A 14,905-nucleotide genomic window follows, 5' to 3' on the forward strand; every position below is an offset into this window, starting at 1 on the left:
TGTTTTGATTTCTTTATTTCTATTTTTAAAAGTTAGCATCATACATCATACAGTACGTTAGGGTTATATGATAGTGAAGTTTTTAATTATCTTTTTTTAAGTTGCATAAATTCAACTGCTCCTAAGCAGCCAATCACATGGTAGCGACTCAATGCATTTACGCATGTAGAACTGGTTAACACAGCCTGCTAGCATGGGTTGTTCTGATCTACTGGGATTTAAAACAAAACCTTTTTCCAGGCAACTATCTCTAGGGTGTAAGACATTAAAAAAAAAAACAAAACCCAGTTCTTTGTATTATAAATAAATATTTTTGTTGGTGTCCAGTGTCAGACGAGAATTAAAGTATGCAGAAGAGAATCTCTGAATTCTCAACATGTTGAACTATAAAGCAGATGGGCCACAGTAGCAGAAGACCACACCAGGGGTCATAACAGGAAGCTCGGGCTGCATTTTGCACAGGCTCACCAAAGTATGACGATAAAAGACTGGAAAAATGTTGGCTAGTCTGATAATTCTTAATTTCTGCTGTAACCAAATATTGGTGTAAACATCATGAAAGTGTGGATCCACCCTGCCTCATGTCAAAGGTTCATGCTGCTTCTGATGCTACGAGCATGTGGAGAATATTTCTTGGCACACTTTGGGCCCTTGAGTACCAAGTGAGAATTGCTTATATGCCACAGCTGCCCAAGTATTGTTGACCATCCATTTATGGTAGTAGCCATCTTCTGATGGCTGCTTGTAGCAGGATAACATTTCATGCCTCAAAGCTCAGATTATCTCAAACTGGTTTCTTGAACGTGACAGTGAGTTTGCTGTGCTCCAGTGGTTGTCAGTCATCAGGTCTCAGTCTATAAGGACACCGTTGGAATGTGGTGGAACCGGATTTTTACAGCATACATTTGCAGCAACTGTGTGATGCTATCGGTATGTCAATATGGACCAAAATGTCTGAATCTATGCCATAAAGAATTATGGTTCTGAAGGCAAAACTCATACTAGTAAGGTATATCTAATAAATTGTCAGATGACTATATATTTATGCCAAATCACAACAGCGGTTGCCTCAAGGAGCTTTATATTGTAAGGTCTACAATAACATGGAGAAAACCCCAACAATCAAACAACCACTTAGTGACGGTGGGAAGGAAAAACTTTCCCTTTAACAGGAAGAAATCTCCAGCAGAACCAGGCTCAGGGACGGGGGCCATCTGAGATGTCTGGCTGGAGATGAGGAGAGGAAGAACTTTATAAAAAAGGAAAGTTTTAAGCCTAATCTTAAAAGTAGAGAGGGTATCTTCCCCTGAATCTAAACTGAGAGTTGGTTTCACAGAAAAGGGATCTTAAACCAGAAGGCTCTTCCTTCAATTTTACTTTTAAATATCCCAGGAACCACAAGAACCCAGCTATGTGACAGCAATGTGTTCTTTTGGGGCGTTATTATGAGATCTTTAAATGTCACATATCATTAATTACAAGTGGTTGATTGATTTGAGCACAAAGCATCTATAAAAGTCAGACTTCAGCATATAAACTGACTTAGACTGATGCTGCTTTGGTTTCAGGCCGAGTGCAAAAGTGTAGTTTTTGAACTACAAAGTGTTATCTTCACCAGAGGGGTGTGGAACTGCCTGCAGCATTAAAACATACAGTCATCACATACTCCCTCCCCAAAAACCTAAAGCACAATGAGTCAGTGTGATTTTATTTGCACAATTCCACAGCTGTGCTTATTCAGCACTCACTAACATGATGTTATTTGTGAGAAACCAGCAACATGATGTTATTCATTTGTGAGAAACCAGACAGTTAAAGCAGAGGAGTGTTGAATCCAGGTTTTAAACAGATGTTTCCACTGAGTGAGGGGCAGAATGCATAGATGGATACTATAGTTGCCTAATCAATGAACAGTGAAACTGGAAGTGAGTTCATTGGATCTGCTAAAGAGCGAAATATCATTTCCTCTAGTCCCTAAGTCACTTTCCCCTAAATCAAACAAATACTTGGAAATCGTGTGCGCTCATCCAAGAAGAATTTTTTTTTTTTAATACTTAGATTTTGAATTGTTATTTCTTTACTTGTTATTCTTTATCTTCAGTCTTTTGTAGTGGACATCAAGTCTTATTTGGTCACAGAATTATATTTTGTCTCATTTTTATGTGGATTTATGGCAAAGTTAAATTTTTAGTTTATTTCACGTGAATTACAACAGATCAATGAAACATATTGGAATACTGAAAACTGGTTAGGTCATGTCACCAGTGGCACTTCCATGATCATAGCTGGTATGACAGAGTGCTGAGTGAAGCATTTTCCTCAAACTGTTGAAGGGGGACAGACATTAGGGGGCGATCGTGGCTCAAGAGTTGGGAGGTCGCCTTGTAATCGGAAGGTTACTGGTTCGAGCCCCGGCTTGGACAGTCTCGGTCGTTGTGTCCTTGGGCAAGACACTTCACCCGTTGCCTACTGGTGGTGGTCAGAGGGCCCGGTGGCGCCAGTGTCAGGCAGCCTCGCCTCTGTCAGTGCGCCCCAGGGTGGCTGTGGTTACAATGTAGCTTGCCATCACCAGTGTGTGAATGGGTGGATGACTGGATATGTAAAGCGCTTTGGGGTCCTTAGGGACTAGTAAAGCGCTATATAAATACAGGCCATTTACCATTAGAGCTGGAAGGTGAAAGTTCAGGCCAGGGTTTGAGGAACTTGAAAGGGGCAGAATAACAACACCCAAAGTCCATTATGGAAGCTAAGGCTTTGAAGTTGTGGGATTTGGTTTCTTAGTTGCCATACAGGACACCAGCCAATGAAGGGAATCGTCTTTCCATGACAGCACTGTTTGAGAGAGTTCTCACCTCCCAGAGGACGTTCTTTCAGAGATATCAAGATCGTTACTTTGATGGGCTGCCTAATCTTGAAGAATCTGCCTCGATTCATAGCTACAACCAGAAACCTGTAAATTCAGATCTGAGGTTATCCACATACACAATGTTTTCATGCCTAATGCTATCTTCGTAGTTGAGGACATCCCTCTGGTTTGTGTGCTCTGACCTTTACGTTTCTCTGAAACTTGGATGCATCTTTTCTGTTTGACATAATTAGAGGACCAGCTGTCTTGGTAGTTGTGGGCAGATTTTTTCCTGTTTTCATGTTTCATGGTGAAAAACCATTTTCACCATTTCTGAATAATTTGAACTCACTTGATAAAGACAGGAGAGATACAGTTAAATGTCCCTTTACAACAGTAATTAAATAAATCAACAGGGGGAAGAAGAAATCTATTCATTCTGCTCAACTGATTTCTCCTGACAGTATATAGGACTCGTATAGATTGCATAAATGATGTTTTAAGAAGTGGTCTCACACAATTACGTCCTCCACAGAGCACAAAAATACATTGCTAGATATCATTTAGAGTATGTGAAACTCGTACAACTACCGCCTGCATGGCAGCGACAGTGACCACATTCCAGACTAGGAATGCCTTTTTTCAACTCTATAAATGTGTGTTGTAGTGGCGGCACTCAGTCTCTATTTCACTCTTCTGTTCCACCTTTAGGAGTCAGTCCGGCAACATGCATTTGAAACGCGAGCTAGTCCAGGTACTTTTCTTGCAAAAAATATGTTTATTGAAACTTTTAATTTACATGGCAAGACTCGTTCAAAAACTGTGTTGCCTCCAGCTTATCCGACTCCCCAACTACGTAATTACAGTGTGCCGGAAGCCCAAAATACTAAAAAGCGCATTAGAATGTTGCACTTCTATATTCTATACATTTAACAAACAGTATTTTAAAATCAACTAGAATTATATTCTTAACATCAAACATGTATATTTCTCCTCTAATCATTTTACCAGTACCAATAAAATTAACCTTTAATTGGCTCTTACATGTGTTGTTTCTAGAATAGTGCTGTGTTTTCCCCTAAGCTGCCATGGTTGTGTGGAGATCTCATATTTCTACAGGCTTGAAAGGTTACCGCTTCATCTCAATGATTTCTAGAAAAACCTGTTTCTGTCTTCAATGCAAAGCCACACTTTTTTCATTCTTTGATTAATGATTGCCTTAGAGTAAAGGGTTCCACCAAAAAACAAAAACAAAATAATCAACATGCAGACAACTGTATTCCAGATAAACTGTTTATTTCTCAGTCATAACTTTCAAACTTTGCACTTTAACAGTATTTGCAAAATTAACAATGCAGCTTATGTAGACAGGATACGAAAAGGGTGCAAAATATTGATTTCACATATACAAAGAGGGATTTCTTGTCTAATGTAATAAATGCACTGAGCATTAAGTCGAGTAAATAACAACAAAAAAAGTCACACGTGAATAAGCAGTAATGGTTGGTTATGAATAACAAGGGAGAGTCTCATCACTCTCCTGGGGGCCAAAGGAGCTATCTTTGGGTGACAAACTAATCCTACTATCTGAGCATGTCTCCATGACTGGAGGAAGAGACATGGATGTCTGCTCCTTCCAGAGAGACGTGGATGTCTCTCTGGAAGGAGGTACTGCCAGCACCTCAAACTCTACCTCAAAGTTGGCCATGGCCTCACCAGACTCGCGGATGATCAGGATCTCATACTCGCCGAACCGGATCAGAGCTTTGTCTGGCAGATCCATTCTCTCCAGGTATCCCAGCGCTGAGGTGTTCACAGACAGTTTCCCCCTCTGGCTCAGATTCTGGATGATAAACAGCATCTCTGAGCTCTGGGGAATGTGGTAGGCGTAGAGCGCCAGCTGCTTACGGGACACCCGGGGATCAAGCAGGACGTAGGCACAGGCCTGGTCGTCACGGCCCAGCCTGAGAGGGTCATCGGCAGCATGTCTTCTTCTGGTCCCCAGAGGAAGCCGATCATAAAAGTCGTTACAGCTCTGCTGAGGATGGTAAAGCTTGATTTGGAGGCAAGTCAGGAGGTCCTCCTCTGTCTCCATCGTCATAGACACATTCATTGTGAAACAATAACTCCAGATGAAAAAAAGAAGACAGCTGATAGTTAAAGAAAGGACAAAAAATAAAAACCAAACAACAAAATTAGTCATACAGTGAAAATAGACCATCTTATCTGTAAAGCAGGGTTAAATCGTATTGCATATAATCAACAAACATTGTTTTTTTAGATGCCTTACCTGAATGTGAAACTTTCTTAATTAAAGAACGAGGTTTTTATTCCATTCACGGGACAGAAAGAAACTGAGTTAGAAGAATCTAACGGTGCTGCTACTGCTGCGAAAACAGGAAGACTGATTGCTGCGCTTTGCAAGCTGTTGCCTTTTATTCAGCCAGTTTTCCTGTTGGTCCAACAGTGTTGCTTTCAAGTGCAAATCCGGAAATTTTACTCTCAGGTTGAATTAAATTTTGTGAATGCAACATAAAAGAAAGAAAAATACAAATTTTCATTCAAAAGCTGAAAAACATAGCATCCAAGAATTAGACACTACAATACACAGTACAGTTATTAAAGTAAAAGTATGTCCACTGTTAAATCAGGAGACTGGACAGTAATGGCGTTACGCAGATCTGAAATATTTATGTATGTTTGATTGCGAAGTCAATGCAAACAGTTTGCCACGTGAAATTAAAGAAAATGAAACAAAATGCTAATAAGAAAAATACTAATTCAACATAATTCACCGAAGTCTTTGTTACAATTTACATTCTTTTCCGCTGGTTTGCTGTACTGTGCGATTTTTAACGCGAGCACCTGAATGTAGCATTACAACACTGAAAATTCCATGATGACGCAACCCGGAGTAGACAGAAACGCTTTTAAAACTTCATTTGGAGCCGTGTATTATGATTATTTACAATACTTTTTATGTAAACAAAGCAGAGAAATAAAATACAGACATGCAAACATACAGAAGAAACAATTAGATGTGAAACAGAGGACATTAATGATGTTTTGTAAAAAAAATAAAAAATAAAAAAAGTAAATGAACCAAAAAAACAACAACATTTTTTTACAAGAGGATTGATCAACTAGTGATAATTTTTATGTTTTGCATATCTCGGCAGTCTTAACAAATTACTTATAGGGTTTTTTCAGAAGCAACAATGTTTTAAAATACAAAATGAGATGTGTTTCTTTAAACGCAGTATAACAGGGTAATCTGTTAAGGAATGTAATTTTATGTATGTCAAAATTTAGCTACTTATTTCAGAATGAAAAGTCGCTCTTCATTACTGGGGTGGCTGGGGTTAGTGAAAAATAATAATAATGTCATCAGAAGTGTCACAACCAGTTACTGTAAACAGACTCAACTAAAGACACTGCTTCCCACCCTGCGGTATTTACAACTATAACGGGAAGAAGCAACCTCGTAAAATAGACCGTTACACATTAACCAAGTACGTTTAAAACGTACTTAACTCTCTTTTCTTCACCATATAAATGTAGTTCTGAAATGTTACTGGTTAATAAATACGAAACGGGGTGACTTACAAAACATGGACAAAAGTGTACCGTAAGATAATGTAGGGTATTTATAACAAAGCACAGTGCTATAGCTAGTTTTTTTTATATTGTTATTATTTTTATTAGACATGCAAAGTAGAAAAATAGATATATTGTAGACTACTGGGTGTATAATATGTAACATTTAATGCGGATAAAAGTTGTAAAGTTGTAAAATTGTTGTTTTACCCGAAGACTTTAGATTACTGCGCACGCCCGGGCGGAGGGGGCGGTGCAGCTGGCTTTTTGTATGCCACAGGCAAGACACAACCGGAAGTTAGCAAAAGGAAACCTCTCGAAGGGGACTTCAATTCCTTTTTGTGAGCGCCGACTAAAAGGTAATGAAAATAGAAAATTTACGTCTTTATATAAATGCACTTGTGTGGCGCATAGGTATGTGTGGAGTACCCTGTTAACCTCGGTTCCTTTGTTCGCCCGCTAGCCTCGTTGCGCGAGAATATCGACTGCGCTGCTTTGTCTGTTAGCGTGGCTAACCGGGGCTAACAGGCTACACGAGCGGCGTTTAAACTCTGCTCATTTGTTCTTTTTGTAGACATATACAGATATGAAAGAAACGATTTATTGATAATAATGATTTAAAGTTGTTAAATTGTTGGTACTTGTGCCGCCGTGAACGACTCTAGGTTTTTACTATGCGCGGGCCTGTTAACAACGCTGCTGTTTTTATAGACTCAGAAAGGGTCAAACGTACTCTTCAATAGTATGTACTAAAAAAATTGTAACTATATGTTTTTCTCTCTCTTAACACTCTGCATTATCTCGAAACAGATTTGTAATCATGGTGAAGATTTTCGTGGGAAATCTGCCCAGAGCGACAAACGAGGATGAGATCAAGGCACTCTTTACCGAGTATGGCACTGTGACAGAATGTGCCATCATCAAAAACTTTGCCTTCGTCCACATGGACGACCGCAAGGCTGCCACCAAAGCCATCAAGAATCTGCACCTCTACAAGCTGCATGGCACGCCAATCAACGTGGAGGCCAGTCACGGAAAGAACCAGGGCTCAGTCAAACTGCATGTAGCAAATGTAGAGAAAGGATCTGATGATGAGCTGCGTGCTTTGTTCGAGGAGTACGGCACGGTCACAGAGTGTGCTGTTGTTAAGAATTTTGCTTTTGTACACATGTCCAACTCTGACGAGGCCATGGATGCCATCAAGGGACTGGACAACACAGAATTTCAAGGTAAGAGAGATTACCAACATTTATAAGGAGGTCAAGAAGAAACCTTAAAGTGTTGCCTTATTATAAACCAGCCCACATAACCTGTGTTTTTACTTTTTATTTTTTAATGTAGGCAAACGCATCCATGTCCAGATTTCCAAGAGTCGTCCCAGACATGAAGAACGGGATGATTACCCCCCTCCTCCCCCAGACAGGGGTGGCTATTGGCCCCCACGCTATCCAGGAGAGTGGCCCGAGCCTCCTCCACCTGGCTACATGAGGGGTCGTCTTAGCCACATACCCCCAGGTTACCCTGCCCCTCCTCTGCCTCCCCCTCCCCCTAGACGAGCAGTTTATCCAGATCGCCCTTACGATGCTGAGAGGGACAGATATGGCGTGGTAGATTACTATGAGAAGTATCGAGCCCGTCCGTATGGCATGGCCACCTACGACGACCAGCGTCCCGGCGTGCCTCCTCCTCCCCCTCCCCCGTCAGCCGTCGTCCGAGACCGTCTTCCGAACTCGTCGCTCGACCCATATGAGCGTCGGCCCCTTCCTCCACCTCCTCCGTCCTCATACTACGCCCGAGATCGAAGTCCGCTTAGGAGACCGCCTACCACACCAGTGCCCCCTGCCAGTAACGGCTACTCCTATGATCGCTCTGCATACGGAGTTCCACGTGCAAGGGACCCCTACGCAGATCGGCTGCCTCCGCCACCGCCTGCACGCTACGCTTATTAAGCAAGGGCGGCGCATTTTGAAGGTGAGGATAGGTCTGAGGTAGACTGGTGTTGCTCTTTCCTAAAACAGCGTTCCTGTAACGGCAGAGGCAGCCGGGGATTTGAAAAGCATGCGTACAAGGTGCTGTTCCACAAGTAAATTCGTTGGTAATGCACGTCGATCCATTTAACATGGCTTTTCAGATAACAAAATAGTACTAAGTGTGTTATAATACGACAAAGATGCACTGTTGAGGATGGAATCTCTGAATTTCGGGAAAAACAAGTCGAATTAGAAATTAACCTGGAAAAACGTCCTGTATTCAAGAGTTGCAGATCGTTCATTTCTGTCATTTGCTCTTTTTTTCAGGATTGTCGTCCGACTGCGTCGCCGCTCGGCGCCTCCTGATGCACGTGACTCTATCCTCTCCCTGTCAGTGGCTGAGCGCGTAACGTTCCCCTGCGATGCTGACAGGAGGAACCGAATAGCCGACGTCCACGTCTCTTTCTGTTTTTATTACTTTGAGGCAATTTTTACACTCGTATTTTTCCTCCTGGTTGTTTTAATATGTAATTGTGCTGTAGTACTTTTACTGCTTGCCGTCTGGAGTAGGTGTTTATTTTTTATTTTATTTTTTTTGTACTTTTTCGTTTGAGTAATACTGATGTTGTTTGTGACCTTAGAGAAGCTGAATGAGTTCAGCAACAGTTTCTAGGCGATACTTGTGACTGTAGATTTAACTGAACTTAACTTTGTTTGGTATAAAATCTAATCTGCACGTTGACTCCATCATGTAAAACTTTTACACCGCACAACAAACCGCTGTGAAAAACTTAAACTGCTCAAATGTAGGAGTTCGATGCATGCAGGAAGTAACTGTTAACTTACAGAAAATAAATGTCAATCGGAAGCCTCCTCAGAGCGTTTATATGTGCATTGTCAAACACTTCTAATTAACCTGATTCAAATATTGTTGTAGGGTCACCGGAAATATCATTATTTTAAAAGTTATCCGTTTGTTAGCGATGAAATACCGTGAGACAAGCTTGTTAAAATCGTCACGCTGATTAAAAAAAACACGCCCAAACTTTCCTCACTGGTCTTGTCTGAAATGCTGCAGCTTTTATTCCTCAGCAGGGCGTCTGACGTCTTTCCTCAGTGCCAAAGTTGAAGGCAAGTAAAGAAAAGCTAGCGAGCTAGCGCTCTCTAAACCTACTGAACCCACACTGGTTTTGATAGGTGAGACTGGTTTACCTTGAGTCATATTGGGGAGGGGGAGGGGGGTATTACCTCAACAACTTCTGGACACCTTCGCAGTGAAAAGGTAAGTGACAGGTTACTGGATTGGAAAGAATGCTGATGTAGTGCTGAAACACATTCCACATTTGTATGATTCTTTTAGGTGAATTATTACTTTCATTCAATAGTTTTTTGTAGTAGCCAGAAAAAAGTTGGGGATTTCTTTAGGCTCTTTATGCCAAAAAAGTCCTGAAAGTACCAAAGGTAGATACAGGGAACATGAATAAGAGAAAACCATCAGGTGTGGTCAGTTATTTAGTGATGGAATGATCCACTCTTACGCATCTTTTGGGGAAAAACATCATCATGCTGGAAAATCTTACACAAATGTCTTAAGCTAGATTGAACAGGTGAAGGAAAGTTGAGAACAAACGTTAACTCAGTTTGGTTTTGTGGAGTCTGTTAAGGCCCTTGTGCTTCTCTGAAGGTTAAATGAACTTCCACTGTCATCTGTGGTTTCTATAGCTATCCGGTGTGTGTAATAGTTTCACCACTTTGTGAAAACCTGGCATGTGAGTGTAATTGTTGGTTAGTACGCCTGCTTCGGTGTAGACCACAGGCGTTGAACTCCAGGCCTTGAGGGCGGCAGATTTAAATGGCTAAATTACCTCTTCAAAATGTCAGGTATGTTGACCCAAGATGTTATCTAAAATCTGCAGGACACTGGCCCTCGAGGCCTGGAGTTTGACACCCATGGTGTAGACCGTTTAGGGCAGGGGTCTCAAACTCCAGGCCTCGAGGGCCAGTATCCTGCTTGTTTGTGAGATATCCCTGCACTACCTGCTGTTGATTACCTGGATCAGGTGTGCTTTGCCAATAAGAAGCTACAAGGGCTGGTTAGTTTGAAAAGAAGCAGGATCGTGGCCCTCGAGGTCTGGAGTTCGACACCTGTGGTTTAGGGATTCGTAACCCACTTCCACTTAGGTAGTATGGATCAGCACTCAGTATATCTCACCCTCCACTCCAATGAGTAAACAGTGCTAGTGTGGATTTGGGCCATGGGCCGGCAGTTGAAAGAACGGGTCATTTTTAAGTAATCAGACATCTGTCACATTCTCTAATGTTGAATCACAGCATGGAGAAGAACTCGACTGTCGTCTGCCTGTCTGCAGTTTGCTAATGATGATAGGGACAAGTGAGAGAGCAGCTGGGGCAGGGGGTAGTGGGGTTAAATAAAAACAGTGGTGCTTTGGTTTGTGTCATTCCATCGCTCATAGATGGCTAATACTGGATCACTTATTTATTTGGGTTCTCTCTTATCTATTTTAGGGAAATCTGAGGTTCAGAGGTGTTAGCTAGTCTGCAAAACTGTCCGGCTGTTCTTTATGTACACTGTACAGACTGTGAGCGGTACGCTTTGCTGCTGACAGATTGGATGCCAGCTGTAGGGTTTCAAATGCATCTGAATTTTAAAAAAATGATGGCAGCTTTTAGGGAAAGTCGAGGTCTTTTTAAAATTGGAAATTTGAATAATTTATTTTTACAGTTTTTTCTTTTTGATTGAATGAATGTGAAGGATTTACCACAGAACACTACATTTGGACTTGAAGATGTGATATTTCTATATATGATAAATATAGATTTTAAACCCTTGTAAACATGAAGTTGGTTAAGTGTGTGGGAATTTCACAGTAATAATTTCTTTAATGTATTGTTAGTTTTTGGATTTTTGCAAATATCAATAAAATATTTAAAAACAACAACATGGACTCTGTTAACTTACATGCTGTGTGTCTAGTTACTTGGCTGGTTGCCATTTGAGTCACTGTTTTCACTGCATTGTTTTAGTTCTGTTTGCTACTGCACATTGGCCCTGTCCAAATTTGTCTTCAAACACGTGCACAAGAAGCAATTTCTTAACATCCTAGTTTTTAACTGGACAGTAGCAGAGCTATGATACCTCATGGGAAGAGCTCTTTGCTCAATTTTATATGGGAAAGTAAATCTAACATAGATTTTATACTACAAAACTAAATTCAGGCTTTTTGTCATGGAATGGGGAAACACTTTTTTTCTGTCCCATAACCAAAATCAGTTAAAAATAAGGATTTCAATTTTGCTATAAAAAATTACACTTTAGGACAGTTTGTGTACATTAATTCCTACTTTTGATATAAATAAGTGCACAACTAACTTCATGTGGCAGGATTGGGTGTAAATTGATCCGTTTAAAAAGTTGTTTCACTATGCCAGCAAACCTTAGTGGGTGATGTTTGCTGTCAGGACAAGGCTTTAGGTTACCATTAACCCTTTCAGCAACAATATTAATATTTTAGTGAGCATTTCTGGCAAAGTTCCTGAAGGCAAACTTATGTTGTGTGATGTTATGTATAGTAAGTGTTCAGAGCAGTAACAGCGTCCTGATACTTCCCCATCTTGACTAATAAATTCCAAACAGCGGTAAAACAATATCTGCAGAAAGTTGCAATGAGACAATAAATACTCTTCTATCACCAGAGTGTGGAAGCTGCATTCAATAGTCACTGAGTAACCAGAAACTTCAAACTCATCAGAGGATGTTTCCCTGTTGTAAACCTGACACAAGTGACGCAGTGATGGAGAGAAAGAGCCCTCCAACTTGGTCTTAATCATATTGTGTATTTAGGTTTGATTCTTATTAATTTAACTCCTCATCTTAATGAAGTTAAGGTATTTTTAAAAACATATAATGCTGTATAGAGCAGCATAGTACATATATATCTTAAAAAGTGACTTTAACTTTTAGTTTCTATATATGTATATAGTGTGTGTGTGTGTGTGTGTGTGTAACACTGATTTTCCCAGTAGAACACAAAGGAGAATCATAGTAAAACTGAAAGTAAAATATCAAGTTTAGCCAAAGAATGAGAAACATAATTTTATCTGCTTTTTCTGGGAAATGTCATTTAGTCATAGGCGTGCTGGAGCATCTCCACCTCATCTCATGTAGCACGAGATAAGATAACAATCTGATACAGCTTCAGCAGAGTTCCCCCTTTGTAAATTCAGTAATGTAGGAACATGAACCTTTAGGTTGGACTTTGCTCTACGACAATGAGAACTAGTTTTTGGACCTGACCCAGAGGTAACAGATGACCCATGTGTCTCTATGGCTGGCTTAACTAATTCAAATTATATTTTCTCACTATGGCAACAAAAATGTTGTTTTTGTCTGAACCTGCCATACTGGCTAGTAATGATGCAACAACAGTAGCCTACATTCCCCAAAGTATTTTTTCTGTTTTGACCTTCCTTGATATGTTTCACCAAACACCAAGCATACCGGCACACACACACTGAAACTGGAAACTAGCCAGCTGACACACAAAGTTGATGCTGAAGGCAGACGGTCTAAAGAGAGCATTTTGGCCAAGCTGAAGCTGAAACAGGCTTTGTGAAGCTTACAGAAATATGTGCAAGAGCAAAATGAAAGGTGAAGTGAACTGTTCTGCAGTAACATTAGGATGCATTTTGCTTCATTTCAAGCCATATACTGTGGGTATTTTTCCTATTTACACTTGTGTAACCGGTGTTTGTCAGACTGAAACTAGAATGCAGTATGCTGCTTCACCAAACAATCTGATGGCTAAACAACTTCTTGTTGACACTTTGAGGAGTTTATGTGGACTTATCTGAGACTTTTGCAGTACCTGCAGCTACGGATGTCATTTTTATTTCCTTGCATGGCCCTGAGCTGGAAAACCATGTTGTAACTGTTACACTGAAGACACACAAAGGAAATTAGAATTATAAATTATATTTAATTATATTCATCTGACAAAATGTCAGAACGCTGTGTCTGAAACTATTCGGGTTTGCACTTTGTCGTGTATGTAGATCACTTTATAACTGTAGCTGTTTTATCTGATCTCTTGATAAACCTGTCTCAATAAGCCAAATTGGTTTGTGTTCAAGGTAAAGGCCTCTATAAACCATTTCCATAAACTCAAAGTGTGTATAATTGGCAGTCACATCAAACATTATCTAAAACCATGTGCAGAAAAACAGTTGAATTTCTTACACTGAAAATATAGAAACAAGTTGCTTTAAGGTTCTAAAACATTTGCATTTAAAACGCTTTAAATGTAGCTGTAATCATATTATGATAAGAGTTTTTTAATATCTACAGGGTACAAAGAGGGCAGATTTGTCTCAGCCAGCTTGAACTCTAATGTAACAACACCACAGCAATTTGCCTGTAAGTTCGCTAAGTCATTAACATAAACAATATACATGTTAGTAAGGATAGTGCATCTCATCACTCTCCAGAGGGTTGCGTACACTGAGCTCAGCTGAGAAGTTGTTCATCATACTCATGGGTGTCTCTCTGGAAGGAGGTGCTGCCAGCACCTCAAACTCTACCTCAAAGTTGGCCTTGGTTTCACCAGACTCGCGGATGATCAGGATCTCATACTCTCCGAACCGGATCAGAGCTTTGTATGGCAGATCCATCCTCTCCAGGTATCCCAGCGCTGAGGTGTTCACAGACAGTTTCCCCCTCTGGCTCAGATTCTGGATGGTAAACAGCATCTCTGAGCTCTGGGGAATGTGGTAGGCGTAGAGCGCCAGCTGCTTACGGGACACCCGGGGATCAAGCAGGACGTAGGCACAGGTTTCGGTGTCACGGCCCAGCCTGAGAGGGTCGTCGGCAGTGTGTCTTCTTCTGGCTCCCAGAGGAAGACGACCATAAAAGCCCTTACAGCTCTGCTGCGGATGGTAAAGCTTGATTTGGAGGCAAGGCAAAAACATAATCTTAGGTAAGAATGTGACTTAGTTTTCAAATTGTAGAAGATTGCTGCTTTTAACCGGTAAAATGGAAAACAAGAAATGCAAAGTATCTCAGTAAGAAGATTCAACTAACTGTGCTGTCGCCGCCAGAGAAAAATATGAATGAGTCTTTATGACTATACTGCTCTTTACAAGCGGCTGTCTTTGTTTCAAGGAAGTTTCCTCATTGGCTCTGCAGTAACCCTGCTGGTTTCAAGTGCAAATCTGCAAATACCACAAAGACTGTTCTGGATGAAGTAAAGTTCACGTTATTTGAAAAGAAAAAAAAAGTTTATTTGATTTGATTTTGTTAACAGTGTAGAATTTTGGGTAGGTGTCTGTAAGACAAGTCAGGAAAATAGAATTTCCCTGAAAAAACGTGTTTAGTGAAGAAATACTTAAGAGAGGACTCTGTGACTGCATGGCTACTATTGACACAGTATATTCTCATAGCTTGGTGAGTAGTCTAACACACACTCTGTGGATGAGC

General features: G+C 40.6%; 3 protein-coding genes across 3 annotated transcripts; 1 reads left to right on the plus strand and 2 right to left on the minus strand.

Annotated features, from left to right (window-relative positions):
* Positions 1–4,124: 4,124 nt before the first annotated feature.
* Positions 4,125–5,334, minus strand: LOC113011729 (TRAF-interacting protein with FHA domain-containing protein A-like). The gene is made up of 2 exons (XM_026151425.2): positions 5,136–5,334; positions 4,125–4,995 (listed from the first exon to the last, which is right to left on the minus strand). Exon 2 carries the CDS (start codon positions 4,956–4,958, stop codon positions 4,353–4,355), a length of 606 nt encoding a protein of 201 aa, XP_026007210.1. The 5' UTR covers positions 4,959–4,995; positions 5,136–5,334; the 3' UTR covers positions 4,125–4,352.
* A 1,332-nt stretch (positions 5,335–6,666) lies between these two features.
* On the plus strand, positions 6,667–9,457 carry LOC113016904 (RNA-binding protein 4.1-like). Its single transcript, XM_026160078.2, has 4 exons — positions 6,667–6,801; positions 7,253–7,671; positions 7,784–8,413; positions 8,740–9,457. Exons 2-3 carry the CDS (start codon positions 7,263–7,265, stop codon positions 8,389–8,391), a joined length of 1,017 nt encoding a protein of 338 aa, XP_026015863.1. The 5' UTR covers positions 6,667–6,801; positions 7,253–7,262; the 3' UTR covers positions 8,392–8,413; positions 8,740–9,457.
* Positions 9,458–13,643: 4,186 nt separating this feature from the next.
* Positions 13,644–14,397, minus strand: LOC113011545 (TRAF-interacting protein with FHA domain-containing protein A-like). The gene has a single exon (XM_026151050.2). The coding sequence runs from the start codon at positions 14,395–14,397 to the stop codon at positions 13,885–13,887; it is 513 nt and encodes a 170-aa protein (XP_026006835.2). The 3' UTR covers positions 13,644–13,884.
* Positions 14,398–14,905: the final 508 nt, after the last annotated feature.

This window comes from Astatotilapia calliptera, chromosome 3 (assembly GCF_964374335.1).
Source record: "Astatotilapia calliptera chromosome 3, fAstCal68.1, whole genome shotgun sequence".
NCBI lineage: Eukaryota > Metazoa > Chordata > Actinopteri > Cichliformes > Cichlidae > Astatotilapia > Astatotilapia calliptera.

Excerpts from the sequence above, each read along its gene's own strand:
- LOC113011729 (XM_026151425.2), bottom strand. The coding sequence starts at position 4,958 with ATGAATGTGTCTATGACGATGGAGACAGAGGAGGACCTCCTGACTTGC.
- LOC113016904 (XM_026160078.2), top strand. The coding sequence starts at position 7,263 with ATGGTGAAGATTTTCGTGGGAAATCTGCCCAGAGCGACAAACGAGGAT. Across the intron at positions 7,672-7,783 it reads GGACAACACAGAATTTCAAG|GCAAACGCATCCATGTCCAG; the intron begins GTAAGAGAGATT and ends TTTTTAATGTAG.
- LOC113011545 (XM_026151050.2), bottom strand. The coding sequence starts at position 14,397 with ATGTTTTTGCCTTGCCTCCAAATCAAGCTTTACCATCCGCAGCAGAGC.